General features: G+C 48.9%; 8 protein-coding genes across 8 annotated transcripts; 5 read left to right on the top strand and 3 right to left on the bottom strand.

Moving 5' to 3' along the window:
- Window positions 1–255: 255 nt before the first annotated feature.
- Window positions 256–1,682, top strand: N7517_006758 (pepsin-like aspartic protease; the record flags this gene model as incomplete). The annotated part of the gene is made up of 3 exons (XM_056724488.1): window positions 256–600; window positions 667–1,539; window positions 1,596–1,682. The coding sequence occupies 3 exons, from the start codon at window positions 256–258 to the stop codon at window positions 1,680–1,682; spliced, it is 1,305 nt and encodes a 434-aa protein (XP_056580738.1).
- Window positions 1,683–1,847: 165 nt separating this feature from the next.
- Window positions 1,848–3,188, bottom strand: N7517_006757 (NAD(P)-dependent alcohol dehydrogenase; the record flags this gene model as incomplete). The annotated part of the gene is made up of 4 exons (XM_056724487.1): window positions 1,848–1,883; window positions 1,942–2,058; window positions 2,121–2,993; window positions 3,045–3,188. 4 exons carry the CDS (start codon window positions 3,186–3,188, stop codon window positions 1,848–1,850), a joined length of 1,170 nt encoding a protein of 389 aa, XP_056580737.1.
- A 311-nt stretch (window positions 3,189–3,499) lies between these two features.
- On the bottom strand, window positions 3,500–5,304 carry N7517_006756 (RNA methyltransferase, TrmH family; the record flags this gene model as incomplete). The annotated part of the gene is made up of 2 exons (XM_056724486.1): window positions 3,500–4,845; window positions 4,893–5,304. The coding sequence occupies 2 exons, from the start codon at window positions 5,302–5,304 to the stop codon at window positions 3,500–3,502; spliced, it is 1,758 nt and encodes a 585-aa protein (XP_056580736.1).
- A 431-nt stretch (window positions 5,305–5,735) lies between these two features.
- N7517_006755 (uncharacterized protein) lies at window positions 5,736–10,447 on the top strand (the record flags this gene model as incomplete). Its single annotated transcript, XM_056724485.1, has 3 exons — window positions 5,736–6,059; window positions 6,119–9,869; window positions 9,996–10,447. The coding sequence occupies 3 exons, from the start codon at window positions 5,736–5,738 to the stop codon at window positions 10,445–10,447; spliced, it is 4,527 nt and encodes a 1,508-aa protein (XP_056580735.1).
- Window positions 10,448–11,086: 639 nt separating this feature from the next.
- N7517_006754 (uncharacterized protein) lies at window positions 11,087–12,802 on the top strand (the record flags this gene model as incomplete). The annotated part of the gene is made up of 3 exons (XM_056724484.1): window positions 11,087–11,285; window positions 11,361–12,043; window positions 12,092–12,802. The coding sequence occupies 3 exons, from the start codon at window positions 11,087–11,089 to the stop codon at window positions 12,800–12,802; spliced, it is 1,593 nt and encodes a 530-aa protein (XP_056580734.1).
- Window positions 12,803–14,333: 1,531 nt separating this feature from the next.
- Window positions 14,334–16,054, top strand: N7517_006753 (uncharacterized protein; the record flags this gene model as incomplete). The annotated part of the gene is made up of 3 exons (XM_056724483.1): window positions 14,334–14,765; window positions 14,821–14,890; window positions 14,949–16,054. 3 exons carry the CDS (start codon window positions 14,334–14,336, stop codon window positions 16,052–16,054), a joined length of 1,608 nt encoding a protein of 535 aa, XP_056580733.1.
- Window positions 16,055–16,935: 881 nt separating this feature from the next.
- On the bottom strand, window positions 16,936–18,145 carry N7517_006752 (mitochondrial 37S ribosomal protein mS35; the record flags this gene model as incomplete). Its single annotated transcript, XM_056724482.1, has 3 exons — window positions 16,936–17,531; window positions 17,585–17,846; window positions 17,873–18,145. The coding sequence occupies 3 exons, from the start codon at window positions 18,143–18,145 to the stop codon at window positions 16,936–16,938; spliced, it is 1,131 nt and encodes a 376-aa protein (XP_056580732.1).
- Window positions 18,146–18,424: 279 nt separating this feature from the next.
- On the top strand, window positions 18,425–19,090 carry alg13 (N-acetylglucosaminyldiphosphodolichol N-acetylglucosaminyltransferase catalytic subunit ALG13; the record flags this gene model as incomplete). Its single annotated transcript, XM_056724481.1, has 3 exons — window positions 18,425–18,719; window positions 18,782–18,920; window positions 18,973–19,090. The coding sequence occupies 3 exons, from the start codon at window positions 18,425–18,427 to the stop codon at window positions 19,088–19,090; spliced, it is 552 nt and encodes a 183-aa protein (XP_056580731.1).
- Between the last annotated feature and the right edge of the window lie 248 nt (window positions 19,091–19,338).

The following is a 19,338-nucleotide window of genomic DNA, read 5'->3' as shown; positions in this document are numbered from 1 at the left end:
CTGCCATCACGCTGAAACAACACTAACCCTAAGTCATCCGCAATGACGAAATACAGGTTTCTACCTAGATTTATCCAACTGACAAATGACCAGCCTCGCAGTGCAATACATATGATATGTACTTAAAAGCCGTGACGACCTTATTTCAAATACCCAGTTGAATGATCATATTCTAGCATAAATACCTAGGGAGATCCCAAGCCCCCAAGCCATCTATCCTCAAACATCTCAAATCAAAACTATCCAACCCCCACCATGACGACTAAAATCAAACTCGTCGCGAACCCGCACTACCAGAAGTCCGGCACGAAGTCGTACTTGTACGCCATGCGCAAGTATCGCTTCAGCCCAACTAAGGCTGGCCCATATTTCCTCGGGACCACAATGGTACAAACAGGCCGACAATTCACTAATAAGCCCGTGGGAGGTCGTGCTCGGTTGCAGCAGGTGCTGCAGAAGAAGAGCCCCGTTAGCGACGAGGTTGGGCAAGTGGATGCCCAAGATGTGCAGAATGACTCAATGTATCTTGCAGAAGTCGGTATTGGCACGCCTGAGCAGAAGCTCAGTTTGGACTTTGATACTGGGTCTGCGGATCTGTGGGTAAGCATATCCCTTTCCCGAGGTCGCTTTTCTGCGTGTGATGTGAATGTTGCTAAGATTGTCTAGGTCTGGTCCACGGAGTTATCATCTAAGACTTTGTCCGAGAATAAGAACCATACAATCTTCGATCCAACCAAATCGAGCACATTCAAAGAGAAAGAAGGCTCGACGTGGCAGATCAAGTACGGCGATGGCTCTTCTGCCTCTGGCACGGTCGGCAACGATAATGTCAACATCGGCGGGCTGGTGGTCAAAGGCCAGGCTGTTGAGGTCGCTGAAATATTGTCCGCACAATTCGCGCAAGGTACTGGAGATGGGCTGCTGGGGCTTGCGTTCGGTAATATCAATACTGTCAAGCCTGAGGCTGTGAGCACGCCTGTGGAGAATATGATTTCGCAGGACGATATCCCGAAATCAGCTGAGCTCTTCACCGCGAAGTTGGGGTCATGGCGAGATTCCGATGAGCCGGATAAGGGCGAGTCGTTCTATACTTTCGGTTATATTGATCAGGACACGGTGAAGGCTGCTGAGGCAGAGATCTACTACACGACTGTCGATAACAGTCAGGGATTTTGGATGTTCGATTCTGCCTCGGCGACGGTGAATGGGAAGTCGGTTGCTCGGGCTGGAAATAAAGCTATTGCTGATACGGGGACTACTTTGGCGCTGGTGGATGATGAAACTTGTCAGGCCATTTATGATGCTATTCCTGGGGCAAAGTATGATGATAGCAGCCAGGGATGGATCTATCCATCCAACACACCGGCTGATAAGTTGCCTGTCATATCTTTTGCTGTTGGTGATAAGCAGTTTGTTGTGCAGAAGGAAGATCTAGGATTTGCTGAGGCTAAGTCTGGTTATGTCTATGGAGGCATCCAAAGTCGTGGTACTATGACCATGGATATTCTAGGTGATACCTTCCTGAAGGCTATCTATGCAGTGAGTGATACCCTTTTTTGTGTGTTCACAGCCACACGCGCTAATCCAATATTTAGGTCTTCGATGTCGGCAATCTTCGCTTTGGTGCTGTGCAGCGAAAGGAGCTACACCAGAACCTCTCTGTGCCTTCCGAGTCCAGCTGAACTTATGCATGATGTGATATATGGCGTAGGACTCGCTTGTGATATACATAAGAAACACGTCACAATATGAACAGGAAGAGAAATATGCTACAATCCACTAATAGAAAACAATTCCAACCACCACTGAGTGTAAAGCGCCTTCATATGCATAATCGAATCATATTATCACAGATCTGCCCATTTGATAATGGGTTTGATAACCTGTGGGAAGTATATCTGTTAGCCTGTCTGATTGAAATATTGATTTCGGAATGCTTACACTTCCAGAGTGCAAGTCTGCCAGGGCTTGCTCAAGGGCACCTGGTGCATAGATCCTAGCAAGCTTATCAACCGGGAATTTCCCTTGCTTGTAAAGATCAATCAGCTGTGGAACAATCTGGACAACGACAAAAAGTTAGTCGCGACTCAAGCAGTTGTCAAAAAAAAAAAAAGACTCACCACAGCGGGGTTTGCACAGCCCTCAATCACACCAACAACACGCTTGCAAGCCATCATGAGTACCAAAGGATCGATATTGAGGGATGAACCAGCACGAGCCACACCCACAATAGCCAAGGTACCTTCATGGCCCAAAGCTTTGACCGCAGCCTCAAGGAGAGGAACTACACCCGTCGTATCGAGAATACAATCCACGCCATCCGGGAAGATATCCAACAATCCCTGTGCAAGGTCCGATACACTCTTCGTGTTCAATGTATGGGATGCACCAAGCGACTTTGCCAACTCAAGCTTGGCATCAACAATATCAACTGCAATAACTGTTTCCACTCCCTGAGATCGCGCGGCCATCATGGCCGCCAACCCAACAGCGCCCATACCAAGGACAGCAAAGCGACTTGTCGGCTGAGGCTTGAGAACATTGAAGACGGTGCCAGCACCAGTGAGATATCCACAGCCAAGAGGAGCAAGTACTGCCATGTCTTCAACTGTGATTCCAGACCCTGGAGGGGCCTTCACGACCGACCGCTCGTCAATCACAGCCAGCTTGCTCATGGAGGACTGACCGAAGAATTGGCCGCGGATTGGGCCCTTTCCATCGGGAAAAGATATGGGTGAGTCGGCAGCGCTGAGACCTCGAGCTCCGGCAAAGTTAATAGGTGTCATTTGACTGCAGAATCCGTTCCGGCCTTTGCTGCAGGGGCTGCATAATTCTTCATGGCAGGAGCTGAAGCTTAGGAATACAAGGTCGCCTTCTTGTAGGGACTTGTCTTTAACACCACTACCGACACGGCGGACTATTCCGGCGCCCTCGTGGCCTAGTACGGCGGGATAATCACCAACAGGGATTGCGCCTTGTTGGACGACGATGTCCTAGGGTATGTTAGATTTGGTAGAGTTCATTGCGGAATGGATAATATATACTGTGTGACAAAGACCGGTATATTTCATTTCAACCAATACTTCATTTGCTCGGACTTCATCAAGAACAACATCTTGAAGGATAAAAGGAGCTCCTGGCTTTTCAACCACGAATGCCTTGGTTGAGATCTGCTTTTCAGGGATCATGGTTGGGATCTGTAAGGATCTTTTTATAGATAAATATAATAATGTAAAAGACAAAGACACTAGGGAACTGACTTCTTAAAGAACCCAAACATTGCGGGTCTTTCCCCCCGCAGATCCGATCCCCCACACCTTCGGCGACGAGTTTCGGTATATTTCAGTATTTATTCTCTTTAAAATGAAAGATTACTAGGGATTGCTTGGATTTCCCGGGTGTGTTAGCCCTAATTCGGAGGAACTTCAAATTAACTCCTATATGTGCTATTGTACAAAGATGCAGTATAGATACTAGAATACACAGTTATTACAGTTAATTACCACATTTTCTCCTTTCCCATATTCTTTTCCTTCTTGACAATCTCACCCAAAGTTATGGGAGTACGTAAGAACTTCTCCATCAGTAGCGCGGCGGCGACACTCACATTCAGACTGTCGATGCGGGCAGGATCCGACTCAACGCCTAGAATGGAACTATGCCGGGCACCGGGAATGCTGACGATTGCATCTGCATGCGATTTGATATGTGAGCTCAATCCAGTAGCCTCACTGCCCATCATGATAACACTAGGTGCAATCGTGATGGGCAATTTGGCCCCGGTTTGATCACTGCCCGCCGAGATGTGATCCAAAGGCACAGAGCCGGGGAGTGGTGCATCTGCAGCATAGAATCGCCAACCGTTCTGCTGGGATCGCTGAATGAAATCAACTTCATTCTTCACATGAAGAATAGGCATATTCTCGGCTGCACCGGCAGAACATTTGATGGTGATGGGAGACAATGGTGCGGAGTTGCGACCGGCTAGAACAATTGCATCGACACCCAGGAAATAGGATGAACGGATGATGGCGCCCATATTACCGGTATCGACCACTCCATCCAATAGCAAGACAATTGGGTATCGATGGCGTTGTTCAGTTTCTTGCGGGGATGGAGATGGGTGATGGATCCGGATACGATCATCGGTGCCATTTACCGCAGCTTCTTCCCGGGTTTGTGGCGCAAGCTCCGTCCGGAAATACTCATCGGATATAGATGGAACAGCCTGCAGGCCACGCACAGGTAATTTTGGTAAAGGAGATGCCTCCAAAATGCACCCATTGTGAGGTCGCCCACCACTCATCTTGTCCATAAGCCGATCCCATCCTGCAAATGCCATTTTTACTGTAATGTTCTTTGACAGTGCCAATTTGCGGATTGTCATCTTGGCTGCACTTAGCTCTTCATCTGTGCTCTGGTAGATATAGAGCTTGTATAGTTGACGCCGACTGCAGCGCAGCGCCGCCTCCACGGCGCTTGTGCCGTAAATGAACTCAGATGCCGGTGTAGTGTAGGGAATTGTGTCGGGCACTTTCACATTGTCCTTCACCCGCTCTGGCATGCTGTTCGTGACCCGATGAGCTCGAGATCTTGCTGGCTCCTTCTCCCGTGGTTCATCCATTGAAGGTCTTCCCCGTCCCGATTGTGTGAATGAACTGTCTTGTGTTCGCGATTGGAATCGTGACTGGAACCGTGATTGATGTTCACGAGGGAGTCCTCGGAAATCGCCAGAGCGAATGAACTCATCTTCATCAAACTCAAACTTTTCTTCCTTTCGGCTGTGTCTTGGGGACTGAGAGTTGTCGTTCCATGTCAATTGTCGGCGATCATTGTCTTTGCGACCTAAACCGTCTGATGTCCAGGTTTTTTTGCTCCGTATTCTCGATCACCCTGGCGGTAGTTGCGATGAGAACCGGTGTTTGATTTGTCGGGCTTTTGTTCTCCATACTGTCGCGCTCCATATGGTCGACGCTCATTGAAGTTGGATTGGCCTGATCTTTCGTATTTTTGCTGTCCGTATTGTCGCGCTCCATTTGTTTGACGCTCACTGAAATTGGATTCACCTGATCTTCCGTATTGTCGCGCTCCGTATTGCCCCTCGTATTGTCGTTCGCGTTTAGGAAACCGAGACTCGTTGCCGCGGCGATCCTCTCTGTCCGCATCTACCGACTGAGATCTGCGAATTCCCTCCCCAATTGCTGAATTCAATGATACATGTCGAATCGCCAGGACTGTAGAATGCGAGGAACTGATCACTCTTGAAAGACCATTCAAGCGGGTTCTTGAGATAGTACTGAGCATCGCGACGAAGTTCCGGTCTTCGTAAGTTTTCCCGTTCCGCACTGGAGAACTTCGATATCGAAGTGCGCGATAAGTCTCCATGCGTCGCCGTACTTATCGTTATCGCATCCAAACGCGTAGCGCGATCTCTGTATACAATTCAAGTCTTGCTCGACTTCGACTTTCTTCTACTTCTCAATCTTCATCTTCATCCTCGTTCATTCTTTTCTTTCTTCCTCATTTCAAACTCATCTTTCCTTTGAGCATCCAATCAAGTCAAAACCTTGCTTGGCTTTCCATTGGAATCCTCAACCATACCGTCGATCCCATATTCATTTCACAACTCAGTTCACTTCAGTTGACTTTTCCAACCATCATTTGTAGGAGCCGCATGTGCGGTTCCTACGGCTCCATGCTCATTTTCTGATTCTTCATGTCATCAGGAAATCATCATGTCTCAATCTAGAGACAATTCTCCAAAGCACAATGATCCTGATGCGATGGCTGCGCAATTGCTAGCGCAGTTCCAGAGATCATCCTCTAACATGACTCCCATAATTCAGCCTAAGGGCTCCGAAGATGCCCTTCAACCAGTGCAACAGATCACTGGAAACTCAGAAACATCCACAATGTCTTTTGAGATCATTGTCCCAGTGGTTAATAACCCTGAGGACTATGAGTATTTGCCTGGCCACTTTGAAGTTCGCCGTATTCTTGCAGTCGATATGCACGAGCCAAAGCTCATTGTGAGACTCAAAAGTGGTGAACGTCAAACCGTAAGTGAACACAATCAATCAATCTCAAGCTCCATTCAGCTGACCATAGTTTTCACTAGGTGACCATTGATAAATTGAAAAGCCTGAAGAACGGACCAGAGGCTTTACGTGAATTTAATCGTGACTCACAGAGCCCCGATCCTCTGGCAATGGGCCACGAACCCGTTTCACATCTCATTTACTCGGGTGGAGATGGTTCAGCAGATTACGACTCAGATATGGATTGGGGAATTGCACGACGACGCCAACGGCGTGGACCGTCAATCTCATACGATCATTTCTTTCGCAGTGGCGATGAAGCCGATAACGACGACGATCAAAGCCGCGATGATACCAGTAGCGTGCACACTGAAGACTCAGAGGAGTCCAGTGATGAAGATGACAATGATCCTTCAACCAGACGCCGCCACCTGAGGAGAGGTGTACAGAAGAAGAGCCGAAAGCAACGTACTCGCGAATGGTCTGAAGAATCTTCTGCCTCCGACACAGGAAAACGAGCATCATCTCGCCTACGACAGACCCGTCGACGCAATATGAAAGAGAAACTTGAAGATGACGAATATTCCGAGCGTGAAGTTGAACAGCCTAAGCAACAAAAGTTCTCAGGTGCGAGGGAACAGTTCCGTGAACTACCACATGACAATGACTTCAGACTGTTCCACTCCCAGTCATGTGCTCAATGCGGCCATGAAGATCATGACCCCGAAAAAGGATCTTTGGTATTCTGTCAAGGTTGTACAGTATCATACCATCAAGGTTGTCTTGGTGATCGAAGCACCCGAAAGCATTTGGTCACCAAGGTTGCCGAAGGGGATTTCATTCTTCAATGCAGCCGGTGTTTGGGGATCAAGCATCAAGAGCACGATGTAAAGCCTCACCTGGGCCACTGTGCTGTGTGCAGAGACGCGGGACCCATGTCGCAACCTTTGCGAGAGACTCTTTCTTCCCAGACCGAGCAACAGTTGCGGGAAGCCAATGATGGCATAGATCCGATAACCCACGTGGAGATGTCCCGTGTCAACAATATTGACAATGTCCTCCTCCGGTGTCTTGGTGGTAGTCGTGCCTGCAAGCGAGCCTTTCATATTCATCATCTTTCAGAGAAAGATTGTGTCGACATCGATCTTGTTTCCTGGCAATGCAACGAGTGCTCTGAATCTCCTCCTGGCGCCAACCCAATCCATGTGATCGTTGCTTGGAGACCAAAGACTTCCGAAGTCAAAGTCGTTCCGCAGTTGGTCGAAATGCTCCCAGAGATCGACAAAGAATACCTTATCAAGTGGAACAACATGTCCTATTTCCGTGTGACCTGGGTGACTGGAGATTGGGTTTGGTCCAAGTCTCCCGCCAGTCAGATGAAGGCGTTCCTCAAGTCAGACAGATCCACAAAGCCGATCATGACTACGGCAGAAGCTGTTCCCGAAGACAACCTGCGAGTGGACATCATCTTTGATGTGGAATATCACGACGAGCCCGAATCTCAAGATGATCGAGCAAACGGCGGTCTGGTTAAGCGGGCGTATGTCAAATACAAAGGTTTGCCCTACGAAGACTCAGTCTGGGAAGATCCCCCAAGTCAGATCGACACAGCTCGCTGGGAGGATTTCCAGGTTGCTCTTATTGACAGGGTGCTCCGGGAGAATATCCACCCCCCAAGGGCGAAGGAGCTCCAGACCCGTCTCAGCCATGCCCGCAGAGAGGAGTTCGACGAGAGCCTTATGCTGACCGCTCAGCCTTCTTTGGTGACCGGGGGCGAGCTAATGGAGTATCAGATGGATGGTGTGAACTGGTTGCTTTACATGTTTTTCCAGCAAAAGAACGCCATTCTTGCTGACGATATGGGCCTCGGAAAGACAATCCAGGTCATCACCATGTTCTCAGCATTGATCGAAAAGCTGAATTGTTTCCCTTTCTTGGTTGTTGTTCCGAATGCGACTGTGCCAAACTGGCGCCGAGAAATCAAGAGCTGGTCGCCGGACGTCCGGGTTGTCACGTATTATGGCAGTGCCTTGGCTCGCGAGATGACCAGGAAGTATGAGATGTTCCACGAGAACGGTACTCTATGTTGTCATGTAGTCATCGCTTCGTACGAAAGCATGGCCGATGATGGGGCCAAGCGCGTCTTGTCCAGTGTCAATTGGGCCGGCTTGGTGGTTGATGAAGGTCAGCGCCTCAAGAATGACAAGACACAGCTCTATGAGCGTCTTCGTCGCATGAAATTCGGTTTCAAGTTGTTGCTCACTGGCACGCCGCTTCAAAACAATATCAGAGAACTGTTCAACCTGGTCCAGTTCATCGACGCAACTTACAGTGCTGAGAAATTGGAGGCCCAATACGGAGGATACCTCGACAATGAACAAATTAGCGAGCTCCATGACATGATTCGGCCATGTCTCCTGCGTCGAACGAAGGCAGAGGTTCTGCCATTCCTCCCCCCGATGGTGCAGATCATCATCCCAATCTCGATGTCCGTTGTGCAGAAGAAGCTATACAAATCAATTCTTCAAAAGAACCCGCAGCTTATCAAAGCCATTTGCAAAAAGCAAACTGGGCCGCTGAAGAAAACGGAGCGGCATAACCTAAACAATATCCTGATGCAACTGCGGAAGTGTCTTTGTCACCCGTTCATTTACAACCGGGACATTGAAGAGCAAACTCTCGACCCCGAACTTTCTCATCAGCGTTTGGTCGAAGCATCCGGGAAGCTTCAGTTGCTGAACCTGATGCTACCGCGACTTCGGGAGCGTGGACACCGGGTCCTCATCTTTAGTCAATTTTTAGAGAACCTCACCATTGTTGAAGACTTCCTCACCGGGCTGGGACTCCAGTACTGTCGTCTGGATGGCAAGTTGTCCTCAAGAGAGAAACAGCAACAAATCGATCAGTTCAACGCGCCGGATTCTCCGTTTTTTGCCTTCTTGCTTTCGACGCGGTCGGGTGGTGTTGGAATTAATCTTGCCACTGCCGATACAGTCATCATCATGGATCCGGATTTCAATCCAAAGCAGGATATGCAGGCTCTGTCGCGTGCCCATCGAATCGGGCAAAAGAATACAGTTCTCGTGTTTCACCTGGTAGTGCGCGCGTCAGTGGAAGAAAAAATCATGCAAAAGGGTAAAACCAAGATGGCGCTCGACCATGTACTTATCGATCGCATCGAGGCCGACCAGGATGAAGAAGACTTAGAGTCAATCCTCAAGCACGGTGCCCAGGCATTGTTCAATGACGATGACTCGGCGGACATTACATATGACAGCCAGTCGATTGACAAGTTGTTGGACCGTAGCCAGGCCGAACAGGCTGAGCAAATGGCCAGCGAGGAAACTTCCAACCAGAATGAGCCGCAGTTCAATTTCGCCCGGGTGTGGCAAAAGGATCGCGATAGCCTCGAGGAAGTGATCGAGACTGAAGACGCACCTGTAGATCTGACGGCGTGGGAGAAGATTCTGCAGGAGCGTGAGCGTGAAGCACAAGAGGAGGCCAACCGTCAAGCGGAAGGTCTTGGTCGCGGTAAAAGAAAGCGTGGTGCACCCCGTTACAATACCAATATTGAAGGAGTCGACGACGATGAGAATCCTAGTCCCATTCGACAGCCGCATACCAAGATGCGAAAGAGTACCGACGATAACGACTATGAGTTCCAACAGCCAGAGGACGATGGCGAGGAAAGTGAATACGACGCCGGCGCCGTAGCTGAGCCAATGGACATTGCAGATGATGGCGACACGACTCTGTCCGATCCCACGGTTGATCCAAATGAAGTTCCAAATCCTCTCGCTCTTGCACGTATCGCGGAGGCAGAGCAGCGAGGTAAGAACATCTTCATTTTTCATGCACATTCTAATTACCACTTATACTATTTAATTACAATTCCCACCCCCTCCCTCCTTATTACAGACATGAAGACACAGTTTGCTAACATACATGATTTCACAGCCGCACGCGGATTCCGCCGCGTTGATTCGCCGCCCCCACCACCAATGGGCACCTTCGACGGCGCCCAAGATGATCTCCCATCTTGTGTGGCGTGCCAACACCGCCACATCCCGGGGCGTTGCCCGCTCCGTCACGCCGGTGTCGAGTTCTGCGGCCTGTGCGGCCTGGCGCACTGGGGGGGCCGCCGGGCCTGCCCCCACCTGCAGTCCAGGCTGCAGGTCCGCCGCATGCTCGAGGCTCTGGAGAAGAGCGGAGAGGCCCCCGCCCTCATCATGGCGGCGAAGAGATACCTACAGGGTATCTTAAAGTCGGTCGCGCGCAGTGAGCGCGACCGCAAGAAGGCCTCTCTCGGGGCTCCAGTGGAGCCTCAGATTTCCCTCACCTCGCCCTCACTGGGCGGGGTGAGCACCGCCTCTGTCATTGATTTGACAGAGGCGGGTGCTGAGTCGTAAGACTCAACTTCAGTCTTTCTTCCCGCCACCCCAGCGGAGGCACCCGCCCGCTGGGGTGGCATCTGATCACTATGTGATCACGGTTTGAGAGGAGCTTCGGCTCCTCTCTTTATGCTTCTTACAGTTTGTTTGTTTTTTGTTTGTGTACATTGTCGGTGTACAAAGGTCCATTGGGAGGAGTTCAGTTTCTTTTTTGAAAAAAAAAAAAACAAAAAAACAAAAAAAGGGGGCGTTCTGGGCATTGGGAGCGAAAGATACCCAGCTTTGTTTTGTTAGATTCAATCAATCAGTATGATTACACTGTGTGTTGAAGTAGGTTCATCTTGACGGTATTGCACCAGTGTAGATATTAAACCTTTATATCCATTTCCCTTTGTTTCTATGGACTATCTAGCAAAAAGTTTAGTATACAGTATTCATGTACTACGTGACCAGAAAGCAATCCAAAGGCAAAACATCTTTGAAGCTACAAAATCCTCTAAGAACCTTACTATGCAATCCTCGTGGATTGCATAGTGACATGACTAGTAACAAACCAGTATTTAAAGAAACAAAGACGGACATACGGAAATCTTTCTTTTCCATCACTCCACACCTTCCTTTATCATTCAAGTAACTTCATCAAACCGGGTTCACAACATGGATCCTCCCAAAGAACATCATCGGCGAAGGCGCCACCTTAAGCAGGAGCTCGCAGAGATGAAGCAACACCACACTACTACTCCGCATGTGATGCCCAAAGCCACACAGAAGTTTGAGCAGCCTGGCATCTCAGGAAGCATCCTTCATCAAGTTGGAGATGCTCCAGTCAAAACGCCAGATGATGATCGCAAACAAGGTTAGTCTGCGAAACTGCGCAAGAGCTATTGCCCCTATGAAAGGTGAACAGATTAACAGCTATATCATAATGTAGCGAACGAGTCGTTGATCAAGGTCGAGAAGCATGACCCTGATTTGATACCTGGTCTTGAAGACCAGAAGGCAGCTATTGGTGACAATCAGAAACCATCCTCCAAGGATATTGATATGCCCTTGGCACCCAAGATCGACCCAACTGAGCCATCAATTATGGTTAAGAAGCCCGATCCTGATCTGGCAGCTGGTCTTGAAGATCAGAAGGCGGCTACTGAACCCAATCAGAAACAATCCCTCGAAGATATTGAGATGCCCTGGGCCCCTGATATTGACCTAGTTGAGCCATCGACCAAGGTTGAAAAGGCTGATCGTGATTTGGCAGCTAGCATTAGGGAACAGAATGCCGCTACTGGTGGCAAACGAAATCCATCTTGCGAAGATGTTGAGAAGCCATTGGAGGCTCCCAAAATCGACGCAAATAAGTCGATGGCCAATTCTAACCACACTGACTCTAAGCGCAGTTTCACCCCCTTCGATTCCAAAGATCTTTTAGAAGAGACACGTACTCCGAGCTCCGTTAAGTTTTCAGATACAACGCCACAAGATCAGCTCTGCGTCGTGTGTTTCAAGAAATGGGGAATGCCACTGAAGCCCGGTGAAAGGCTACTGGACTGTCAAATTACCCGTGGAAATGCAACTCGTTGTGGCCAGTGTGTCCGGCAACATGGAACATGCGTACTAGTAAGAATACATTTCACTACATAGAAGACCCAGCTAACTCAGTGCTAGCTCCCATCTAATCTGACAAGAGACCTGCTACAACTGAAGCATGAGATGAACAATGCTTTGGATTTGGGGGATGCTACCGAAGAAAAGAAACGATTCTACGATGCGTACCAGAATGTTTCCGTGGAAGTTTCACAATTGGACCGGGAGAAGGCAGATAGAACCAGGTCGAGAAAACGAGAATACAAGAGGAAGAACGCAGAGAACATCAAGGTACACGATCGAGAATACCGGAGGAAGAATGCAGATAGAATCAGGTCGAGAAACCGAGAATACTATATGAAGAACGCAGAGAATTACAAGTCATACCGACGAGAATACCAGAGGAAGAACGCAGAGAAGATCAAGTCACACCGACGAGAATACCGGAGGAAGAACGCAGAGAAGATCAAGTCATACCGACGAGAATACTATCGAGAATACCAACAGAAGAACGCAGATAGGATCAGGTCGAGAAACCGAGAATACTATCTGAAGAACGCAGAGAAGCTCAAGTCATACCAACGAGAACACCGGAGGAAGAACGCAGAGAAGATCAAGTTGAGAAAACGAGAACGGAGGGGTGAAATGAAAGACAGTCGGTCAGTACAAAAATTAGAGGGCGAGTCCAAGCAAGAAGGCCGGGTCAAGCAAGAGGGTCGGGTCAAGCAAGAGGGCCGGGTCAAGCAAGAGGGCCGGGTCAAGCAAGAGGGCCGAGTCAAGCAAGAGGGTTAGCTCTCAAATTCCTCCTGAGATGAGCAGCAGTGGAGCATACCATGGGCCAAGGTCGCTAGAATAGCCTTAGCAGAATTGCCGCTGATAAAAATTGTCATTTGTTTTTTTGCTTCTATGGAAGATTTATCTGACTTCAAATTTATGCTGTATTTGGTGGATTTACTAGATGAAAAGGTGTTCCAACTTTGGAAGGCGAGGCTGTATGCTACAGGCAATGGCTGTTGGCTTGGACGGTCGAGTTAGGTCAAGCCAAGTCACGGGATTTTGACCTAAGCCGCAATTGTCAACGACATCCGACACGACAGGAAAGGAGAAGAGCACCGAAGGATATTTGTTATGTTGTTATGTTGTTTTGCTTTTTATTCGTTTCTTTGGTCGGTTTGTATTTTATGGCTCTAAATATCTTTACCTCTTTGGGCTATTTGCAAACTGAGTGGATTGGGGTGGCAGCCGCTTGAAAGCACTTTGTCCTATTTTCAAGCAAGTAATCCAAGTTTTCCTCGATGTAAGAGAGCAATGACTACATGCTTGGTCTCCCATATATTTCAAAAGGGTGGTCCTAGAGATGATATAGTTGAATAAGTAGTCAAAGATATTGATGTTGGAATGAGTCGCACGGGGTCGAATGTCGGAAGAGGTATCCCTGGGAGAGAATGAAACAATATTATTGTTTCATTCTCTCAGAGTATGCAAGACTTTAGTATGTGTGTATCAGTATTTTCACCTTGTCCTAGTCTCTATCGGACACAATACAGAGGACAATGACTATCTGGGAGCCTCAAACAACGTGCATAGCATTGGTATTTGATATAAGTGTATTTGGAGACATGGAAGATAGAGAAGCAACATGGAAGGTCAAGTTTAGAATTGGGCTAGGTATGTTCTGCAGTCACCCGCTCAACCCTGCCAAGGCACATGTTCACGATGTTTTTGCAAGCTACATGGGACTCCGAATGATACACAGTTTATTCGTGTCTTTCAGTAGTTTATTCCTACACCATTTAAGAGTTTTCTGCTCTTTGATATGCAGAGAAACAATGTGTCCATATCACCTTCGTGCAACTCTGTACCTTCATTTCCCGATCTGATAAACTATGTTGTCTTTGTCCCCATGGGGAAGTTATTGTGAGATTCAAGATAGATATATCCCCATTGTGTATCCCAGTGTACCTAAGATAGTCTAATTTATTGTATTAATTTCCTGTATCTCTTTGAAATGTAGATTAATTAACATAGTCAAGCTACCCAGTTGATCCTTCCTAATATATGAGACTGTGTTTCCCAAGACTTCAGTTTATGGTCACATTTTCTCTTCTCAATTTGTTTGTCTCCAGGGCTGTCACCTGTCACCTGCCTCTTCTGTTGCTTGTCAACTATCCCATTAACCCTCTTCTCCTACAAGCGTTTTCTTCCCCATCCTTTCTTTTCTTCCCCATCTCTCATCTTTCTGTATCACACAGAGCATTATTATTGCACAATCCTATCTTCAGTATTTCATTTTTACCTTGACTAAGATCTGCCTTTTGTCAAGATGGCGTCTAATGATCGCCCTCGATTCTTTTGTACCCGCCCTGATGGGACTCTCACTCCACTGGTAGCCGTCGATGAGCTGCCCACAAACCTCACCATCCGTGGTGTCTCTCGCACCCTCAATGCTGGAGAGACTCAGGGTATGACCAGCTGCGGCCTGGCTACCCAACGTTCTGAGCCTTGGTCTGTTGACGGGGTTACCCAGTCCTCTGAAAGTGAGGCTGGGAAGGGACCTCATCATGATATGCACAGCCTTTTGCTGCAGATCATCACCAATAACCACGTTCCTGAGCCCATGCGGGTTTCTGCTCAGGCTATCCTGTTTCAGGGAATTGACCACCACGGCCTTACCGGCGGTGGCACTCCTGCCGGTGGACTGTCCCCAGTTGCGCCAACGTTCCATGCCAAGAACCCCCAGATGGGCAATAAGCATGTATGGCTGTGTTCCTGGCGTATTATGGCTCATGTCTCTGACTCTTTCCACACAGGCCCCAAGCTCTAAGAAGGAGTATTGTTCCTACTGGATCCGCCACGGCGAATGCGATTACTTGCAGCAAGGTAAGCCAACTGAATGCCCGAGACCCTATGAGGTCTTGACTGACGCTGTGTCGCATAGGATGCCTTTACAAACATGAGATGCCCGTCGACTTGGCCATGATTGAAAAACTTGGCCTGCGTGACATTCCCCGCTGGTACCGCGAGAAGTACAACGTTGCGAGTCTTTTGCATCCAAGCCAGGCTCGCTCTCAGCTCACCATTGCTGATCAGCCACCTATGCGCGCCCTGCCATCGCCTGCCTCTACCACTGACGAGAGCTACGCTAGCAAGGTCTCTACCATCAATGCAAACCCAAAGGTTAACAAGTCTCCAACTCAGTTCAACAAGTCTCCTCCCCGTGGACCAGCTAACCGTGGAGCTCCCAACGGTTTTGGCAATCACCACCAGCAGCGTGGCGGCCGCAATGGAGCCTCGAATGGACATCATGGCAGCAACTGGAAAGGCACCTACCGCGGTGGCCGCAACCGCAACATGGGCTATGTTCGTCCAAGCATTGCCGGTGAGCGTGATGGTGAGCGCAGCGGCGAGTGTTCCCCTGGCATGGGATCTCCCCAACCCGCATTCGATTATGGAGCTCATGGATTTGGCGGTAAGCAAGTTTGCACCCCGACTACCCCGGTTGTCGTTCCGGCTACCGTTCCAATGACTGTCTCGACTACCGGCCATGTTGGCGCTTCCATGGCTGCCCATCAATCTCTGTTGGATGACGGTAAATCCCGCAACCGGAATGTCTACTGGCCACTCAATGAGCTGACTGAATGTAATGAAGATATCTTCGAGGATGCTTCAAACAAGCCGGTTGAACACCGTCACCATCAGCCCTTTCACCTTTACCAGCACGGTTCTACCACTTCTTCCGATGGCGGTGTCATGCTCCCCGCCGTGAGCTACGATCCGTCCTTCGGCACATTCACTCAGGCTGAGCTCCCTGCTCGAAAGCAGTCGGTTTCGAACAGCTCCCAGAGCACCGTCCAGATCAGCTATGGACCTTCGACTCCTCAGCTTGGAGATCTTCATATCACAGACAATCTGCCTCTCAACTCAGCTGACACCCGCGTCACTTGGGGTCCCATTGGAGGTCCCATTCTCAAGCGTACTTCGCCACCCACTGGGAACATTGCGCAGTTGTTTGGACCTTACTCCAACACTCCCCACAGCAACTAGTTGGGTCGTTTCGAAACCTTTCACTCAGGCGTGTCTGGCCTGGTCTGGTATTCATGATTCCCTGCATGATACCACTCGCTGATCATCCCTATCTTTTTCTCGTGCATTTATGAGATCTGGCGCATCGATGTGGCTCCCTTTCGATGTCATCCTACCAGATAAATATGCCTTATGATATCACAGACTATACTCCAAGCACGAACGATAGTCCAGACATGCAAGACGACAATACATGAGTGAGAGATAGGAGGCAGTTATTGACGGAATCGTTTTTTTCATTTCAAGATGCTTTGTTTTTTGCTCTTTTTGTGCTTTTTCGGTTTTTTGCTCGGGATTGGGATGTTACAATTGTTGATATCGTTGATATGCGTTGACGATATTAAACAATATGTGCCCATATGGAGTTGTTATTTTCATTTGTGATTTTCATTTGTGATTTTTCGTTTCTGGAACTGCAGCAGGGATTGTCCCATCTGTCATGGATAGGATGTCGTTGCTGGTTCGAGTACAGATCAGACGAAGTCAGCTGATGACTCCGGGGTTGCAGTCCATAGGTTGGATCTGCGTACTACATCATTTGCTTGGCAGATATCACAATTAAATGCGTTGTTTATTTCCTATTGCCGTTTCGATTCTTCAGTATCCACGTACTTGTGAGTATTTAAATAAAGCTCCATAGAAGATAGTATACGTACAGTGGCAAGTCATAGGCACACTACAAGATGGAATGGAGTAACAGCGAGCCGCCAATGCATGGAATAAAATGACTATAGTACATTCGAAAGAAAAGATGCCAAAAATCCTGAAATATGCGCCCGCGCCTCGCAAATGTCTGACAACAGCTTCTCAAACACACCCAATATACAGTTGACGAACATCAATTACCGGCGAGCCACCTTTTTCCGCGCGCCAACCTTGACAGCAACGCGTTCCCGCTCTTCGGCAGCCTTGGCCTGGAGAGCAGGGTTGAGTGAGGGCAGAGCCTTGATAGCATCCGAGACAACCGTATTACCGTCCACAAGGGCAGCTCGCGTCTCCTCGGCAGATAGACGCTCCTTGCGCCGCGCCTCCAGCTGATTCCGACGGGCCTCGGTCATGTTCCAGTGTTCGGGGAATTGAAGTCTGGTCTTGTACTTGTGGTGGCGGAGGTCGAGGGGAATATCGGCGAAGGAGTCACCTTCCTTGGCCTCCTTGATCATCGAGTTAACGACATCTGTCAGGTAGCGCTTGTTCTGGGCACGCGAGCCGAATTTCTCGCTCGACATGCGGATGATATCGGTCTGCGGGTTGTATCGCACACCAGCCAGCTTGAGGAATGTTTGGCGCTGGGCTTCGGTGAGGTACTTGGGGGTCAGATCTTGGGATGCAAGCTCCATAACGACCTTGGGCTCGGCCGGGTGCTGTTCGCCCATGTAAGTAGTGTAGCGGAAGCGGAGGATGTGGGTAGGGGGAGGCAGGGTGAATGGTTTAGCGAGCTCTACAGGTCAACGTTAGTGGATGGGAAATGTAGTCCCGAGCAATTGATCTTACTGCTCAGCATTGGCATGTCCCATGCTGTAAGACGGGCATATTCTCTCATTTCACGGTGCAATTCCATCTCTGCGTGTGCCAGAGACGTGATTTCGTCATCATTGATTTCCTCATCTCCGTCCTCGAGTATGTTGACCAACTCATCAGGCTCGTCCTCAGCCCAGAAACCAGCGCGACGGGGGCGGATTTCTTCGAATCGGAGATCCTCCTCCTTGTCAATCTGCATAATGCTCCGCTCAAGTTCTTCGAAGGCCGCGGCGCGCTCTGGGGGTCGTTGAATTCGGCAACCATGCGGGTGTTCTCTTCGTCGAATGCCGCGCGCTCCTCGGGAGACATCAGATCGTACATTGATCGCTGCTCCGTGGTCAGGAGATCAACGGAGTACTCGGGCATTGGGGGGAAGTCTTCCGCTCTGAGTTCCTTCGGCGGAGGAGGAATCACGGGGTCATCCTGGACGCGATTGAGCGGCGAGGCGGAGAAGTACCGAGCAGAGGGGGCGATGAGGCCCCTCCGGACCATATGCCCAGCTGGGCGAGTCAATAACCGAGCTGCTGAAGCCATTGTTGAGGGTATAGCGTGGGTAGGAACAGGATCTCGACCACGATGTTTTCCGCTTCCACTTTTGCGAGGTTCACCGCCGTGCGCTATTCCAAATTCAGACTAGTCTGGCTCATCCACACGTGACACCATGGTATATGATGGCTTCTCGATCTTTGGACTATTCCTTCATCTCGATAATGCATCTTTTTATAATTCCTTTATGTGAGGATGATAACTGATTACGAGAGAAACTTGCAAGGTTGATTTACTTGCCCACTTCACCTCAGCAACACCGCCACAATGAAGCTATGCTTTGTGACTGTCGGGGCCACAGCTTCCTTTCAGAAACTACTTGAACAAGTACTTAGTTCACAATTCCTCGAGACTTTAGCCAAACGTCACTACACCCATCTTCTTGTCCAGTACGGTAAAGATGGCCAGGAAGTTTTCCAAAACTTCGTCGACAGTGACCAGCCCCACCACGGTATCACCCTTGGGGGATTCGACTTCCAACCGAGCATCGATGCCCAAATGATGATGACCGTGGAAAGAGAGGCTCTTGGTCAAGAGCGCGGATTGATAATCTGTCACGCCGGTATGATACATCACTGTTTCGCATATCAACTAATGAGGCCTGATCCACTTACTATCTCACAGGAAGTGGGACTGTTCTTGCAGGACTTCGCTTGGGTGTGCCCTTGATTGTGGTTCCCAATCCAGACCTTGCCGATAATCACCAGCAAGAACTGGCTGATGAGCTCGAGGAAGGGAACTACGTGATTAGTAGCTCGGTCAAGTAAATAATCTATCCTCTGTCTACTCGGCCAGTCTGGCTAACTTCTGATCAGGGATGTGGGCGATGCAATTAGCAGAGCAGAGACACAGAAGGCTGAGGTATTATCTATGAGATCTGGAAATACAACTCTTGCAGAAAGTATGTCTGATGAGTTGAGCTTTTTGGACTAAAGGAACCCCCTCTGGCGACCTATGAAGACGGATTTCCACCAATCGCTTTTGTTGATTGAACAATCGACTTGGGAGATTCCTTTTATCACGAAGTATGACGTTGAATGAAATTAAAGTAAGCGTTGATCAAGCAATTGGTCCGAGTTTGGTCTGTTCGGTCTATTGAGTAGATGTAGAAGTATCATCTGATAGACCATGAAGAGAACCAATTATTTTCTATGTATATTTGAACCACTACCGAGTAGCTT

The sequence above is a fragment of the Penicillium concentricum genome (assembly GCF_028827145.1).
Source record: "Penicillium concentricum strain IBT 3081 chromosome Unknown utg000002l_segment0_segment0, whole genome shotgun sequence".
In the NCBI taxonomy this organism is placed as follows: Eukaryota; Fungi; Ascomycota; class Eurotiomycetes; order Eurotiales; family Aspergillaceae; genus Penicillium; species Penicillium concentricum.
This window is presented reverse-complemented; position numbering and strand designations above follow the sequence as displayed.